This window comes from Chaetura pelagica, unplaced genomic scaffold (assembly GCF_000747805.2).
Source record: "Chaetura pelagica isolate M959 unplaced genomic scaffold, ChaPel_1.0 scaffold3, whole genome shotgun sequence".
NCBI classification, from domain to species: Eukaryota; Metazoa; Chordata; class Aves; order Apodiformes; family Apodidae; genus Chaetura; species Chaetura pelagica.
Genome location: NW_009952974.1, coordinates 14,524,092 through 14,540,160, shown reverse-complemented (window position 1 = coordinate 14,540,160; position 16,069 = coordinate 14,524,092). Strand labels below are relative to the sequence as shown.

The window sequence follows — 16,069 nt, the reverse complement described above, 5'->3', positions numbered from 1 at the left end:
CGGACGGCTTCAGGTACCTGGCTCGTTCCTTACGGACAGATCAGACACATAATCTTGGTTCGTTCCCCCCAGTTGTAACAATTAAGGAAAAAAAAAAAAATTTATATATATACAATTTTACATTTAACAGTACCACTTTACTTGCATTTTACTTGCCTGTTGAAGTGACTATTTTACTGGCACATACAGTACTGCCCTCTGACTTCTGAGCTGCGTGCTGCTCAGTCCCTGTTCAGTGTAGCCCCCACACTGGGGACACCTCACAGAGCCAGAGCTGGCTCAAGCACCCAGTATCTGAACTGAACAGGGCTGTGGGTGAGCACACTGTGCTTAGCCAAGACTACCAGGTTACCCCAGTGCACCCGTGCCTGCTCCATCCCAGTCTATAGAAATCTGAACTGCTGAAGACATTTTTGCTTCCTCGCAGTAAATATTTCCCAGCCCTCCTTGCAGAGTTCATGCAGGGGCATCTTGTTCCTGGCATGCAGTGTATATGATCAGGAAGACTGGATGGGTTTGTAGTAAGTTAGGTTTTTCACTTGATTATTTTTGTTTGTTTCAAAAGGAGGTTACCCCTTATAAATCTCAAGATTTGATCTTAAACTAATTATAAATGTAGCAGAAAAACCCTGTTAATACTGTATATTCTTCCATACTAAACATTACTGTGTTCTAATAATCTGTGTTTCTACTGATAGCTAATTTATTTTTATAGATGAAAAAAAAATAATCCTAATTTCACTATTATTCACTCACAATTCTTTTTAATAGTCGGACACAAAATGAAGGTCATCCAAAATGGTTTGTTCTGGGTGTTGGACAAGTCATAAAAGGGTTGGATATTGCTATGATGAATATGTGTCCTGGAGAAAAACGGAAAGTGATCATTCCTCCGTCGTTAGCATATGGACAGCAAGGATATGGTAAAAAAGAAGACTTTAATACTCAACTTTGTCTTTCCTCTGTTTTACCCTTTTAAACATACAGCATTGTAAATAACTAAGAATTTGTGCTCCATTATTTCTGGAGGCACTGAAGGTGATGACTGCAGTTGTGCAACCTAATCCTGCTCATTCCTATGCAGTTTAAGTTGTCCTCATCATAGACCCACACACACCCAGGCCTTTCAGGTTCCATTAGAATTCAGTACATGGCACCTGATGTGTTTTTCCAAGTATTGCCATAATGCTAGAAGTTGACAGCAAAAGGAAAATCCTCATGATTCATATCAGCATTTTTTGTCTTAATCTGTTATATTCTATTTATGTTTAGTTTCCATGATTTGACTCTTACCTGCTCAATCAGTTAATGACATTCTGCATCTTCTGAGCAAAATGGAATGTAACCCAGTACATGCCACAGAATTAATCTAAGTAGAAATAATTTGTTTAAAATACTGCATACATTCTGGATAGTTAATGGACAATATTAGCACCTTACATAATAATTGCAACAGTACAGAGAATGAAATCTGATTTGAATTTATGATGCTTAATGTTTAAAACCAGTTCCAGTCAGAGTTTTATGCAGTGTTTCTACACCCTTAATTGTAGGTAACTTAAATTCAGCACTGACTTGGGTGTAGTAGCTTCTGTGAAAAGGCATCTCCTTCTGTACGGTAATTGTTTGGTAGTACAATTAAGTCAGAATTCCATGCACCAGTTTTCTCTTTTCATACAATTCCAAGGTAGCCATTGAAGTTTACTGGGAGTAATTCTTTCCCCTTGAGCATAATGTTTAATAAGTAAGTCTTGTAACAACAATGACAAACACAAACACAACTTAAAGCATGTTCTTTAATGCTTAATACTAGTGTTGTTTCTTCTAGGTAGCACTTCAAGAAAGTATTCTTTTCTTACAGCATAACTGTCCTCTGTCTCAGCATGCTGGGGAAGATGCCTGCCTAATCTTGAATTAGAAAAGATGCATGGCTTTCTAAACCTTTACATATCTTTCTTTTGCTGGTATGTATATTTGTAAACTACTGGCACTGAATTCCTGTGTTTTAACTTTTGTAAGTAGTATATAAACCAGTTTTATTCAAATATATTTAAAATGTCTATATTTTTAAAGCTTGTAAGATTAAAATCTTTTGAACTCTGAAACCTGTCATTTTTACTAAGGCTATTTTAGATGATTAGTGCGAGTTACAGTTTTGTTTACCTTTGTTTATAAACAAAGTAGATTCTTCAGTTTATGAAGGACAGGCACAAGCTAAAAATTCTGTCAACATTCTGAGGTTACAATGTCATGCTCACTTTGGTTATGAATAGAAGCAACTTGCATGTTTACATTTTTGTTTTACACTGCATGGTTTCTTGACACTTTTTTTGCTTTACTTTTAGACCTCATTGGTTTGTTACTGTCTCTCTTCAGTTCCCCTTTTTCTTGCCAGATGCTTGATGCAATGACCTGTGTGCATAGGCAGTGGTGTTTTTACATCAGATATCAGAAAAGGGTTTGACAAAGGAATAATGAAGTCTAGCATGTTTTTCTTCTTCAGGGATGAGACAAAATACTCTAGTAGGTTTTCTTTGTGTGAATCAGAATAGAATTACGTTCTATTGCTTCTTTCTAATGAGATACAAATTTAAATGCTATTTTACATGAAGTCCTTTACCATAGATAAAATTCATTGTAAGCTGGTATAACCTGGTATTGCCTTCTTGTTTCTTCAGACACAAAATATATATGAGCACTGGTCTTTTACTGTAATCTTTTAAATCAGATTTCAGATATTTAATAAAGGCATATGTCTTAGAATCGGTCTCTCATTAAGAGCTATCATATGACAATATGTGAAGAGTGAGAACTTTAGAAATACTCACTTTTCATGGTAACACAAACCATTCTCTTAATTTTTAAAAGTACCTGCATTGATATGAGCAATACAGTTTTGGTTCAGGAAACTATATTACTTGCAAATCTCTCTTAAAATAATTTATCTAACACAATCTGAACAATCATCCTGTGTGGCTGTATAATATTTAAATTCAGAGTTTAATCTGAATATTAACAAGGTTTTTTGTAATAAAAAAATAAGATACTTTACATGTGAATGTATCATATGTGTGACCTCTGGCCATATTTTCTGATTTTTTTTAAATGCCTTTTTTTTTTTGCTTTTATTCATAGCACAGGGCAAGATTCCACCCAATGCAACACTGATCTTTGAGATTGAACTTTATGCGGTAAATAAGGGACCTCGCAGTGTTGAAGCATTTAATCAAATAGACAAGGACAGTGACAAAAAGCTCTCTGCACTTGAGGTAATATGAGGTACCTAGCTTGGAATAAATAATGTATAAAACTATAAGTATAGTTGCATCAGGGTTATATCTGTACATGAGTTGCCTCTGCTGCAGTTCATCACGTAAAGCTTCTGTATGTTTACATTAACTACACTGTGCAATGTTGAAACCTGCGTTGATTAACACACTAGCATGTCTCAGACTTTCTGGGAAACAAACTTCAGATGTGCCTACACAGGAGTCACAGTAACTTAAATAGATACCCCAAGTGGCCTTGAATATAGTTGTTGAGTACTAGCATAAAAGCCACAATGGTTTGACTTTTTTCTTTCTTCTAGATAAGCCAGTATTTGAAAGAAGAATTTGCAAGAGATGGCAAAGAACGTCATCCCTCAGTCCATGATGAAATCTTAGCTGATATATTTAAGAAGAATGACCATGATGGAGATGGTTTTATATCAGCGAAGGAGTACAATGTCTACCAGCATGATGAACTCTAACTGCTTATAGAAGCTTTAGCTGTTTTCCAGATACTGAATTTTAAATAACAATAATGTGTCACAGAATTTTTCTGGGGTTTTTTGTAGCAGAATCCTTTTTATATCTGTTAAGGTGATGGTAAAACCTTATTTTTAACATTCAACAAATAAAATATGTTAGATATTTTTAAGAAATAAATAAAATTGGAAAACACAAGATCTATTATTAGTGGTTCCTGTTTCTTGTCCTAATCTACCATATTGCTCTGTAGTCTTTTTCATTGTGTAAAATACTGATGAAAGTAATTATTTCTGTCCTGTCAAGTACACCAAAATGGTGTCGTGAATAATTCTGTGTTCATGAAAAAGCAGTATTTTAAGTGGGGTTTTAAACTTTGACTTAGTAAAATTATTGGTAGCCAGTCTATGCAGTGACACCAAGTTTATAATTTACTTGGATGAGGTGGAAGATGATGGCAGATACTCTTAAGTAATAGCAGCAATAGGTAATAGTCTGTACTTCAAGCTAGTTACCTGCTCTACTTTATGCAGATGTCATCATAATACTTGGCATAATACTTGGACAACATACTTTGCTCTTCTCATGAAAACAATGTCTGTATTCATTTCAACATAAGATAATCAGCTGTACACAGTGAAAGTAGCAGCACAAGTAAAATAAGTTATCCTTAAATAATTCTAAAACATATAAGAACATTTTAAAATTGTTTTTCCAGTTGAAAATAGCACAGGAAGTGCTTCAACAGCACTCCCAGTCTTGGTACTGGGCACAGTTCTGTAGTGCCTTCTGATGGTTATATTTTCAATAACACAGGCTTAATTTTCTGTGAATGTGATTTACATGGTGAAGACCTTCACCCCTGAAGTCTTGTTGAAAGAATGTAGTTCTGTTAGTTCTGTAGTTTCCAAACTATTTTCTGCTAAGCAATTTTTCCTGAACCCCAAAAAGAACATCAAGAGCAGCTGTGACATAAAATCCAAATGCAGAAGGGAGACTGGCTGGTACATTTTAATAATCTACACAAACTGTTGACATGTGGTAATGGCATCCTATGCTGAAATGCTTATCTCTGTTGTTCCCTTTTGTAAATGAAACTTTAGACTGAGCTAAGTTTTAGCATGTTTTTTAATCTGATACTTCAATTAAAGATGCATGAGAACACTAAATTATTAACAAATATTCTCATTTTACCATCATATGCCAGTATAGATAAAGGCAACATTTGGGGGTTTTAAAACAGGTTTGTGTAAACAAGTAAGTTCTAGCATATATTTTGACATTATGAAAATACAGTTTTAAAGCACATTTTTCTTTATCATGGCAATGAAAGGACAAGGTACTAGAGAGAAGAAAAGCAATCTCAGGGTATGAATAAGAGCCATTTTCAAGTAAAAGGTAATTGATCATGAAGCAAATTGAAGATAATAGCGTAGTAGAATATTTTGCACTTTCACCATTTTGCATTTCAACAATTTGAGTCACATTTACTAATTCTGAAAGTTTTTGTGGCACAGTTATGCCCATGTGTGTGACAACAGGCACTTACCTAGCTCGGTTACTTCACTCTCTTATGCCAGAGGTCAAAACAGGGCACAGCATGCAGTCGTACATACTTTTGTCCATTAAAAGAACATTCTAGGCATCCGTAGACTGTCTCCCTTTTAGAACTTCCCATTCCACAGAGGACACAGGGACCTTTTGGGATGTTGTTATTAAGTAAATTAATTCGGATATGAGACCCCTCTCTGAGATAACTTGTAGAGAGGTCAGTCATGCTTGCAGCTTTCTCATAATAATCTGTAAAAAGGTCCTCCAGGTAAGGATCAGAGTTAGCAATGGTATCCACTACTATTTTATCTGAAAAAGAACACCAAAAAAGCAATTATTTGTCAATACATTATGAAGCGTTTACAAAACAATCTACCAGTCTACTTTTAGGAATAACACCTGATTCATTAAACCATTCTAAACATACCACGTTGCAGATTACGTCCCATCAAAAGACCTGTGTAAATATTTATTTGCTTTCACTTAAGCCAGAATTTTTTGTATATGACCTATATACATAATATACAACTAAATAAAAGCATGAGGCAAACTTTTAATGACAGCTGTGTATGTTCTAGTTCAACATTTTTTTCCTAGCATTTACAAAAAAGCCATCAATCATCAATACTGAAAAGGACTTGGAGGACTCCAGGTTGACCTCCTACCAGATTTCTGAGCATCCAAACATCCCAGAAAGAAATCACTTTTGGAATTACCTATCTCTTCTCTCTTCAGGGGCTAATTAGTTTAGATTGGGTGACAAACTTTTAGGCAGCCACAGCTACTGAGCTGTATCATACCCACTGGAGATTTATTCCGTCAGTGTGGACTGGAGCCTAACTGAAGGCTTCGTCCATAAAGCTCCTTGATTGAAAAGAGGATAGTGGAGCAAGGAGACCTATACAGAGCATCCTTTAGAAGGATATATTTACTGCTTAACATCAATCTTGACACTCAGATTTCCAAATTTCCAAAATTTTTAGACCAAGGAGTGTTGAACATACAGGATCTTATTCTGTAGAAAATACAGCTACATACAGCAATGCTTAGTTTTGTATTTATACCAGAATGAGAAGAGAGAATTATGATGGCATCTTGCCCATGTCCCTGCCATGTGAACATGTAGCCAAAAGAGTACATTCAAATATTTAAATTAATATTGTTTAATATTTAAATACTATTTATAGATTATAAACACAACACTAGCTGTAAATGGCAAGCATATGAAATAGCCTTAATGTTAACTGAAGTTAGCTGTATAATTACTCCATACCAGTTTATAATCAATCAGCCATAAATTGTAGTTTTAAGATCTTTAGAGTTTTAATGAACAGCAATATCCTAGATTAGTTATTTGTATTTCAATATACAAGAAATGAGAAGGTACATTTTCCATCAAAATGTTCTTCTTTAACCGTTCATCTTGCACACAAAGAAATAAAAATTCACTCTTCATGCATTAACTAAGACAGTGGGATATAAATATCAAAAGCCATACTTCGATGAAACAGATTACTCTTTAATGTCCTTAATTTGGACAGTGATGATGATCCAGATTTCTCTTTTTCAAATCCTCCTTTTGAAACTGGAGTCACACAGAGTTCTTTGAAAATTAAAAACAAGTTTTAGAAGAACAAAGTATAAAAGCAATAATTGCACAACAGAGTTTAACACACTTTCTAATCTTTAAAGTTAATAGTGATTACATTCAGTTTTGCTAATATTTTTAAAGGCTAGTACCATATTTAAATATAAGTCTGCATACAGTAACAGCCCATAGAAGCAAGTAACAGTAATTCAATGGAAATTTTAAAATGTTCATGGTTCTCAACATACATCATCACTTTGTTTTGTTTTTACACAATTTATGGCCATGTTGAGGGACTAAGACAGCCAACATCATAGAAATGGAAGTTCCATAACTGAAGGAGAAACATTCTTATGATCTCATTTGAAACAAAAAATGGAAACCAATAAGCAAGGCTGTGAGCTCTGTAGTCATCACTTTCAACACTTAATCAGCTACTAGAATCTACTACCTACTTTTCTATCCATAACTTCAAAGAAAACCTTTGAAGTGAAATACAGGGATAATCAATTCCAAACTATGTTTTACACTTTCTCAATTGAGATTTCTCTTTAATTACACAAATAAAAATACCAGCTTAATTACATCATTGATAATGACTTTAGTAAAAACATTGTACATGTACCTACCATTGCATCAAAGTGAAATAAAATAAAAATATTTCCAAAATTGAAATTAATATTGAGCATTATGGAAGTGAATACAAAGAACTACTGTACTATCTCTTTTCATTTTAATCCAGTAATTATGTGTGATTTGGAGTGTATTTAAAGTTTTTACAGCAGGGTAAAGGTATCTCACAGTTCAGTAAACAGATGCTTTACAACACAGAATTCCTGTAATGAAAGTTTTATACTGTGTATCCCAAAAGGTACAGTGGTATTTGCAGCTCATAAAACACACTGCTGTACAGAGCTGCAGAGACAGAATACTTCCCTAACCAGGTCTTTTATTTTGCTGTTTACAGAAAGCCACAATGTTATAGAGAGTCAAGCAATTCCTGAAACAGTTGAGTGAAACTCAGAGAGGTTCCTGTATTTAAGTAATCTGGCAGTTCAAACTTTATCTAATGTGAATTTAATTGGTAGGGAGTTTTGCATTTGATATTATCAAGTACTAGATCAAATCCTAAAATTGACTTTCTGGTTTATTGCAAACAATATTGATAACATGGATAATGTCATAGGCTACATTTAGTGCAAGAAAATGTAAATACAGAAGTGCTATCTTTCCTCCCAAGAGAGAAAACCTTACAGGAGCTATGCAATCTTTTTTTTTTTTATTAGTTTTCAGTTTTCCTGAATATCTTCTAACGTCCATATGTGGCAATGATGTATCAGACTGAAATGAATGCTCCAACAGAAAAAAAAGTTAGCTTAGATTAGAAGCTCTGCAAACTTTCTTCTTTACTTGGTTCTTTTTACTTGCCTATTTTAGGCAAAACTAATCAGATGGTCTCATAACCCTATTCCTCACAGACTAGAAATATAAGGAAATCAGTTTTTGTTCCATGCAACTGTGGGATTTTACAAAAAATTACAAAATCAAATTTAACTTAGAAATGATATTTCATGAGAGTCTTTTTTCTAGTACCTGCCTTGTTTATCTTTAAAAGAATTGTTTTCCTTAGAAAGTCAGACTACTTATGTGCATAAAATCAAGGTATACCATTGTATGGGATTGGGACTTCTGTATAGGAAGAGCAAGAAAAATGGCTTAAAAACTAAAATAATTATAAATAACAGCAGTAATGACAATAATGCATGTCACTTACCAAAATTACCATCCAAATGAATATAAAGTTCAAATACACTAAAAGCAATCGTTGTATGTGCAGGAAAAACAATTACTTTGTCCCGTCCTTTACAATTCTGATCTTCAATAATGTGAAACTGTAATTTAGAAAAGCATAAAAAGAAAAAGAAGTGAAAATGGAAATTAAAAAATAAACAAAATAATATCTTAACTGTATACATTGAGAGTTATACTCCAAGAAGGCAGCTTTGAAATCAAAGTTCAAATTTCACAACTAAAAAAATCCATATGAACAACTTTGCAGTTTAATAAAGTTTGCTACAGAAGTAGTAACAACTTGCATCACTCATTTAAAATTATGTGAATTATTTATGAAGACTAGTAATGGGCAAACTTCAGAAGATTTGAAGGTTCAATTATTCAAACACACTTAAGAGAGAGGGAAGAACATAGAACGTGCCAGTAAGATGCCTACCCCTTAAATAATAACAACCTTAAGTTCCAATGAGTTATAGAAGATTAATATAATAATGAAAGATAGCTTATATGCTTATTCAAAGTAAGAAGTAAATTCCACATTTTTGCTAAGGCTTCACCCAAAGCAATGGATCATTGTCTAGCCATCCTTTCAGATGCATTCCCCATCCCTCACTCAGATGAGCAATACTAACAAAATACCATAATTTAATTCCGTTTATATCAGTGCAATAATATTGATTTACTTCTTACTTTTCCTGAACTTACATCAGTAAAAATACAAATAATCTAACCATAACATTTATACATTTTTTATGTTTGTTGACTTAAGTTACAGAACTTTCTGAAACATATTTACCCTCATTGTCTCTCCACGCATTCCAGTATGAACAGTTAAGGAGCACTGCCTTGTAGTTCTAATACTTTCCATGACCACACACAAAATTTCCATCCTGCTTTTTCTTGTTTGATGGACTAGACAATGATCAAAGTTTATTTTTCTAAAATCAAGAGGGAGGCAGGAAGACAATTCAGAGATTAGTAGCAATTTACAAAGCAGATAAAAGAATCAGTAACTTTATAATCAGTAAATAAATCACTATAACTTCTGTCTCATAGAGGTAAAACAACTGACTGAGGTGGTGTCTGGAAATTTAATACTGATTTTCAGTGTTTGGGAACAGAAGTGATAAAAAATTCAAATAAACCCAGTAACGTACAAATGTTGGAAAGGCTATGTGGGAAATCCAGGAAAATTGCAAGTCTTCCCTCTGACACTGTTATTAGTGACTATAAGGAACTGCCAACACACCCTAACTAATAATTTGGTTTTTTTTAAAGTCATAGAATTAATGTGAGTCAGAAATAATTTCTGGGAAACAGTAAATGTAATAGCTATAATGATCTATCTTGGGGCTTCTGTCAAGCTCATAATGATGGAATGTTTTGGTTAGAAGCCTAAATGATGCCTATACAAGCTGTCACACAATCAATGGATTAAAAACTGGTTAACTGACACATGTCAACTATGACTGAAAAAACCTTTATCAACTATAAACATAGAACAATCATGAAACAAAAGTGTTTGTAGGAGAATTTCTACAGGAATTGGCTCTCAGTCCTTTAGCATTGAATATTTCTATCAGGAGACTAAGACCTCCTCCCCTGCTCCACCCCCAATTATTAATGGTAATATTTGGGGGTTACAAATAAACTGGGAAAAGGTAGTTACAGAGCAAGTGAAGTTATGGATACAAAATGACATGCACTATTGGGTAAAAAACTATATATTTGAAAATACCATAAATAAATAATTCACTGTAAATTCACTGTAATAATTCATAAGTAAATAATTCACTGGAATGCAACACTGGGATTGACTGGGATGACACTGTGGTCAAGGGATGATCTTTAAAATATAAATGAAATAAATAGACTCAGAATTAATTACATCATATTGCAATGTGTTTGGCACTTGTGCCAGCACTACAGGAATACAAAGTTCAATTTCAGTGTCCACAATTCCCTGAGGATGTTGGAAAAATGAAGAGTGCATTCAGACAAGAGCCACAGAAGGTTATGAAAAATTTAAGTAAATAAACCTACTTTGATTTTCTAAGAAAAGGCTGTGCAACAACCTCATAAAACCTTGCAGTACCTACACTGGCAGCGATGCATATGGTTCTCTAGTTCATCAGACAAAGGCAAAGACATCTTTTTTCTGAAACCTGAAGTTGGCTATATGTCATTTGAAGTAAATTTAAAAATTTCAGTAGTATGGAATAATAGATAGGACCTTGGATGGCCTGTAATTCAAACAAGAATTAATTAACAAAAAATCTGCAGTCTTTGTTATACAGAAAGTCTTGTGTCTAATCACAGTGATCTCACTTGAGACTAGCTAAACCTACAATTCAGAAATTTAGAAAATATCAGAAGATCACTGTTATTAGTGGCTAAAAATAACCAAAACCTAACCATTTCAGAGATTCAGCCTAGCTGTATGAAATGCAATTGTGGAACCAGAAAACAAAGTATATCATATAACCTTGTAGTAAGTTCTTTAAGTAATGTTGGTACTTCAACCTCATGTTTCGTCACTATGCCAAAAGAAGCTTTAAAGGCAATAGAATCTGATCCAGCAACATCAAAACCAACATCATTCATTATCTGATTTCCTCTTCTACCATTAAGTGAAACATCAGATTTGTCTTCATAGTTGAGCAACTGGTAGGACGAGATACCTGAGTAAAAGATAAACATTATGTGATGAAAAGTCTGAAAACAGTATTTTTACACAACATTACTTATTTGTAACAGGACATTTAAATTATTTTATTTTTTAATAGAAAAAATATAAAGAAGATAATAAATGGTACTGTTCATACTGTTCTTAACCATTTCAATGTGAAATTCTGAGCTCCGCTGAGCACTTACTTGTTGGTGTCACTGCTGATGACTAATGGAAAGAGAGTGCACAGGGGTCTGAGGGATCTGTGACTCACTTTGGCACAGTTGTTCCCGTGCTCCTGCATGTGTTATGTCCTGGGCATGAAACGGTGATTAGGAGTATTTCTACATTTCTGTGCTTATCATTACTCTTCTAAAGTATTTCTACTTGTAAGGATGCTGTTGGTCCTTGTACAAGCAGACATGTATTGTGTTCTGTGTTTAATGGCAGAGGCTCTGAAACACAGAATTACTTACTGGAGGGCCATGCAAATGATTACAACTATGAACAAAATGAAAACCACCATGTGTACAATGATGTTTGTGAATTCTGAATTTTGCCTAGATTCAGTATAAATGAACCTTTCTTCATTTTTCCAACACATGAACGAGACACGGGTGTGCCAGCAACATTAACTTTGCCATTTACCTGATACTTCACAGCTGGAAACACCTGCCAGACTTTTCATATGTGCCTAATGATTCCAGGGACTATGACAGTTTATTTTGAAGGAAAACAACAGATTAATTGTGACTTAAAAGTTTGCACTGAATTATTGCCCAACAAAAGGGCAGGTGCCAAGCCATTTTTAGAATGCTTTCTTTATGACCTTAAATTCTGTTCCATTATGCTAACAGAAAAACATTAGAACACATTGGTTGCCAAATTTAAAATAATAGAGCAGGAAGAACACTGGGATTAGGCATCCAACAGCATCTGAATACATTTGAGAATCTGGGGTTTAATCCTCTTTTTTTTTTTTTTCTTTAATACATTGAAGATTTTACGATAAAGTGACATTATGAAGTCACCAAGTATGAATCCTGTTTGTCTGTATTTTTAATCAAAACAAGTTCATATATTTTTCATACTGCTTAAAAAATTGAAAGTGCTTACATTTGTCACATAAAAAAGGACATTCAATTACAGAGTTCTTTGCTTACATTAAAGGACAGTTTCTTCTGCACATGACCTTTACAGAAAAAAAAATAAAGGTTTTGTGAGACTCTTTAATGAGATTTCACAGTTTTTTTCTCAGCCTTTGAAATGAGATTTTTCAATTAGATTAATTCTAGACAAGCCAGCTGAATTCTCCTGAATGTAAGACTACATTCAGGAGATTAGTGGGATTCCAATCTTCTCCATCATGCTTGTGTCTTGGAATCACCCCTTTGTGGGGTCAACTGATATTTCTGTCTTCTTGTGCTCATACTGATTTGTCTAAGTAGAGTTTTAATTAATGCAATTGTTGTGCAAGTAATAATGTGATCAATACTTTTGTTAAAATGGACCTTTTTTCAGAATAAAGTAAAGAAATGCAACTCTTTTGAGAAAACATATAATGTAGATATGAATTACAAAGAATTTTCAAAGAAAGGTATGGGAACATGTAGACATTATAGTTCAATTTTGTAACTTTAGTTCTCATAGAATCCCTTCAAAACTTATCAATATTGGATAGAAAAGGCAATTTAAACACAGTTAATTTCCTTAAATATACAAAAAGATTACAAATGTGAAAAAAAAAAAGACATTATGAAAAACAATTACTTCAGTCAGATAGTTTTCAGATGCTTTTTCCTGAGCAGAGCCTAGTTCAACACCAGGAATCAATAGCATGGAACAGCTGCAGAACTAAGACCCTTCTTATATTTTTAAAAGTGAGCATACACAGAAAGGTGAAGATCAAAATCCAACTTTCATTAATCAACAAACATTAATACATCTACCAGGAATCTGCTGTGATTTGTGAAAAAAACCACAAGGATCAACTCAGTTGCTTTCACATTAGTTCAGAAAATACCAAAGGCTTGTAGTATAGTTGACTGTTTGTTTAACTAAGCAAGACAAATGTTATTATGCATGTTCTAAAGAACCATCATACTACCTGCACAGTTCAAATGATGTCTACTGTCCTGTAATTACTAGAACACACGCATTTTTCTGCTTTGAAGAAAGATAGAAATCTTACCTGCAGAAATTTCTTTCTCCCCCTGAAGAATGTCCTTTAATGTGAAAGGTGTTGAAGCAAACTTAGATGTTTTTGAAAGTAAACATTTTCTTTTCTTAATCACAAGGCTCAAAGGTTGGTATTTATCAGCTTCACTCAGGCTGGGCACTGGAACTAGTCTTCCTCCATCACCGACCTGTTTAACAAAGTTTTTGGTTGCAGCAGCAAACATATTATGACATTATGATGATAATGATAATAATAAAATACTCTGTATCAAGTGTAACTTCTGGGTGTCAAACCCATGTTCAATTCTTTCTTACAATGTTCTTTCAAACTAATTAACTAGTTAAAAAAAAAAAAAAAAAGGAGCTATCAAACTGCTTTCTTAGATCGAGTTATATTTTGCTTGAAAAGAATCAACGGCACCCTAGCTACCCAGCTTCTGAGGTGGATCACTCCAGACTTCTCTCAGTGACCTTCAGTCAAGCTCTCTAATTCTGTATGATGAATAATAAATAACCAGTGAAAACTGATAGGGAAATGGTTGCCTTTTCCTTGGCAGTTTAATGCCACTCTTTGAAAACAAAATTTTCGATCTTAGAAGACAGTAACTTCTGCAATGCTTAGCTTCCCTTTAGGACTTATTGATGTATTACTGTTTAGTGGGTCCTTGCTGCAGCTGAATTCTAGTTGTTTTACTAACAACTCACAAAGCAGCCCAATTGAGCTCCAGGAGACAGCCTGAATTACACATGGGTGAAAGCTGGCAGGTCTGCTGAGACGGTGTTGGCTTTCAATAGCAGCTTCAGAACCTGAGAGAGCTCAGCTGGCGAGCAAGTGGTGGAGAGGTCTTGGGAAATGCCTGGGCCAAAGTGTAAGACCAGGGGCACTGGGAAACTCTGGGCTTTCATCACACATTATGCCCCTCCTATGGACTCAGCTGCCTGTGACACAAGGGCTAGCTCTGAGACAAGTCAGATGCATGTATTTAGCTCAGACTATGGAGAGATTTGGTAAATTGAGAGTATTGTGTGAAATTAGAAAAGAAAAATTGCAGACAGAAGTGAGATTATTGATACAGGATTAAGGGAAACTCAAGGATCCAAGAGGGAAAACAGCACAAAAAGATAGAAAATTGTAAAGGGCAAAAAAAGTCAGTGGACAGTACAGCAAAGGACCTATGAGGGAGGCAGCAGGAGCAGACCCATCCTCATGTAAATGATGACTTGATTTTCTTGCTCAAGTGCTAAGTCTGCAACTGCTAAATCTTGTAAGTGCATCTTTTTCCTGTGAAAGCATTTTAAGGACTGTTCTTACCATATGATCACTTATTAATTTAACATGATTAAACGCAGCTCTTTCCAATACTTCCATAACTATTTTTTAATGTTCAGAGTATCAGGAAGTCCAAAGTAAAAAGGCAAAAAGAGGAGTCTACTACCTCAGCTATCTAAGATGAAAGGAATGGCTGCCAGAGCTTTCTGTTTGCTCTAGAGGGTGCTGAAACATCAAAGCAGGTTATATGTAGACATTGAACTGAAATAATGTGAAATGCTGCAATTCAGTCTTACTGTAATTAATATTGCACTCTACTAAAAAAACCCTCTGTACATATTTATAACAAAACTAAAAAGGTTTTAAAGGGAAGGAAATTATTAAAATAAAATTACCCATTCAGTCTTATTTAGATTTTTTCTGCATATGTCTTGTAACTGTTTGCCAGGATACTATTTTTTCTACAAATTATTAAGCTCAGCTGGATCTGTTTATTCAACATGTATTTGTATTACTCTTGCTTAGTATGTGTCCAATCTGATCCTCACACTAACTTTGATAATGAATAGTTTGATTTGATGTTTCTGTGGTACTCCTGTTATGCTAATATCCTATAATACACCATAAATGCAGCAGCAGCTCTTTGTATCATCCTCATGCCACAAGTCAGAAAACAGAACTGCAACTATGTTAACATTGCCATGTTGAGAAAACATTCACTAATTTTTCACATCCAAGTGAAGAAAACTAAGAGATCTCCCACCCTCCCCAGTATCAGGCACTTTTGCACTTGGCACATGAATATACTTAAGAAATTTCAACATTTCTGAAGCCCTGGCACTCTCTTATTTTGGGCAACCAATAAATGAAAAAGGTGCTGTGCATACGTTATGCCTGAGTTAGCACCTGAATTAAAAAACCTGGCCTCATCTCACCAAGTAGTACAGATGAAAATCCTTGCTCAGATGCAGGTTGGTTCAAGGATACCCCTGCACAGTGCTCAGGCTGTAACCTTCCATACCCCTTGTGTCCTGGTTTGAGCCAGGATGAAGCCAATTTTTCTTTTTACTTATTTATTTTTTTTTTTTTCCTTCAGTAAGCTTTCTTGTAACTAGCAATAGTGTGTTCTGCTAGGCTGATAAGACAGTGGAATGTTTTTCTAACTACTGAGGCTTCAAGGTCGCGCCTTCATTCTGCTGGCTCAGACACTATGGGGAGATCTGTGACCCCCCCGTAGGAGGCTGAGTTAGACAGACAGCAAAATTGGCCAA

At 34.6% G+C, this 16,069-nt stretch overlaps 2 protein-coding genes across 2 annotated transcripts; one reads left to right on the top strand and one right to left on the bottom strand.

Annotated features, from left to right (window-relative positions):
• Window positions 1–751: 751 nt before the first annotated feature.
• On the top strand, window positions 752–3,751 carry FKBP7 (FK506 binding protein 7; the record flags this gene model as incomplete). Its single annotated transcript, XM_009996187.1, has 3 exons — window positions 752–923; window positions 3,136–3,269; window positions 3,590–3,751. Coding segments are annotated over 3 exons (468 nt in total), but the record flags the coding sequence as incomplete, so codon positions are not given.
• A 1,556-nt stretch (window positions 3,752–5,307) lies between these two features.
• On the bottom strand, window positions 5,308–13,752 carry DFNB59 (deafness, autosomal recessive 59). The gene is made up of 6 exons (XM_009996186.1): window positions 13,542–13,752; window positions 11,168–11,363; window positions 9,479–9,620; window positions 8,663–8,780; window positions 6,799–6,903; window positions 5,308–5,609 (listed from the first exon to the last, which is right to left on the bottom strand). The coding sequence occupies exons 1-6, from the start codon at window positions 13,750–13,752 to the stop codon at window positions 5,308–5,310; spliced, it is 1,074 nt and encodes a 357-aa protein (XP_009994488.1).
• Between the last annotated feature and the right edge of the window lie 2,317 nt (window positions 13,753–16,069).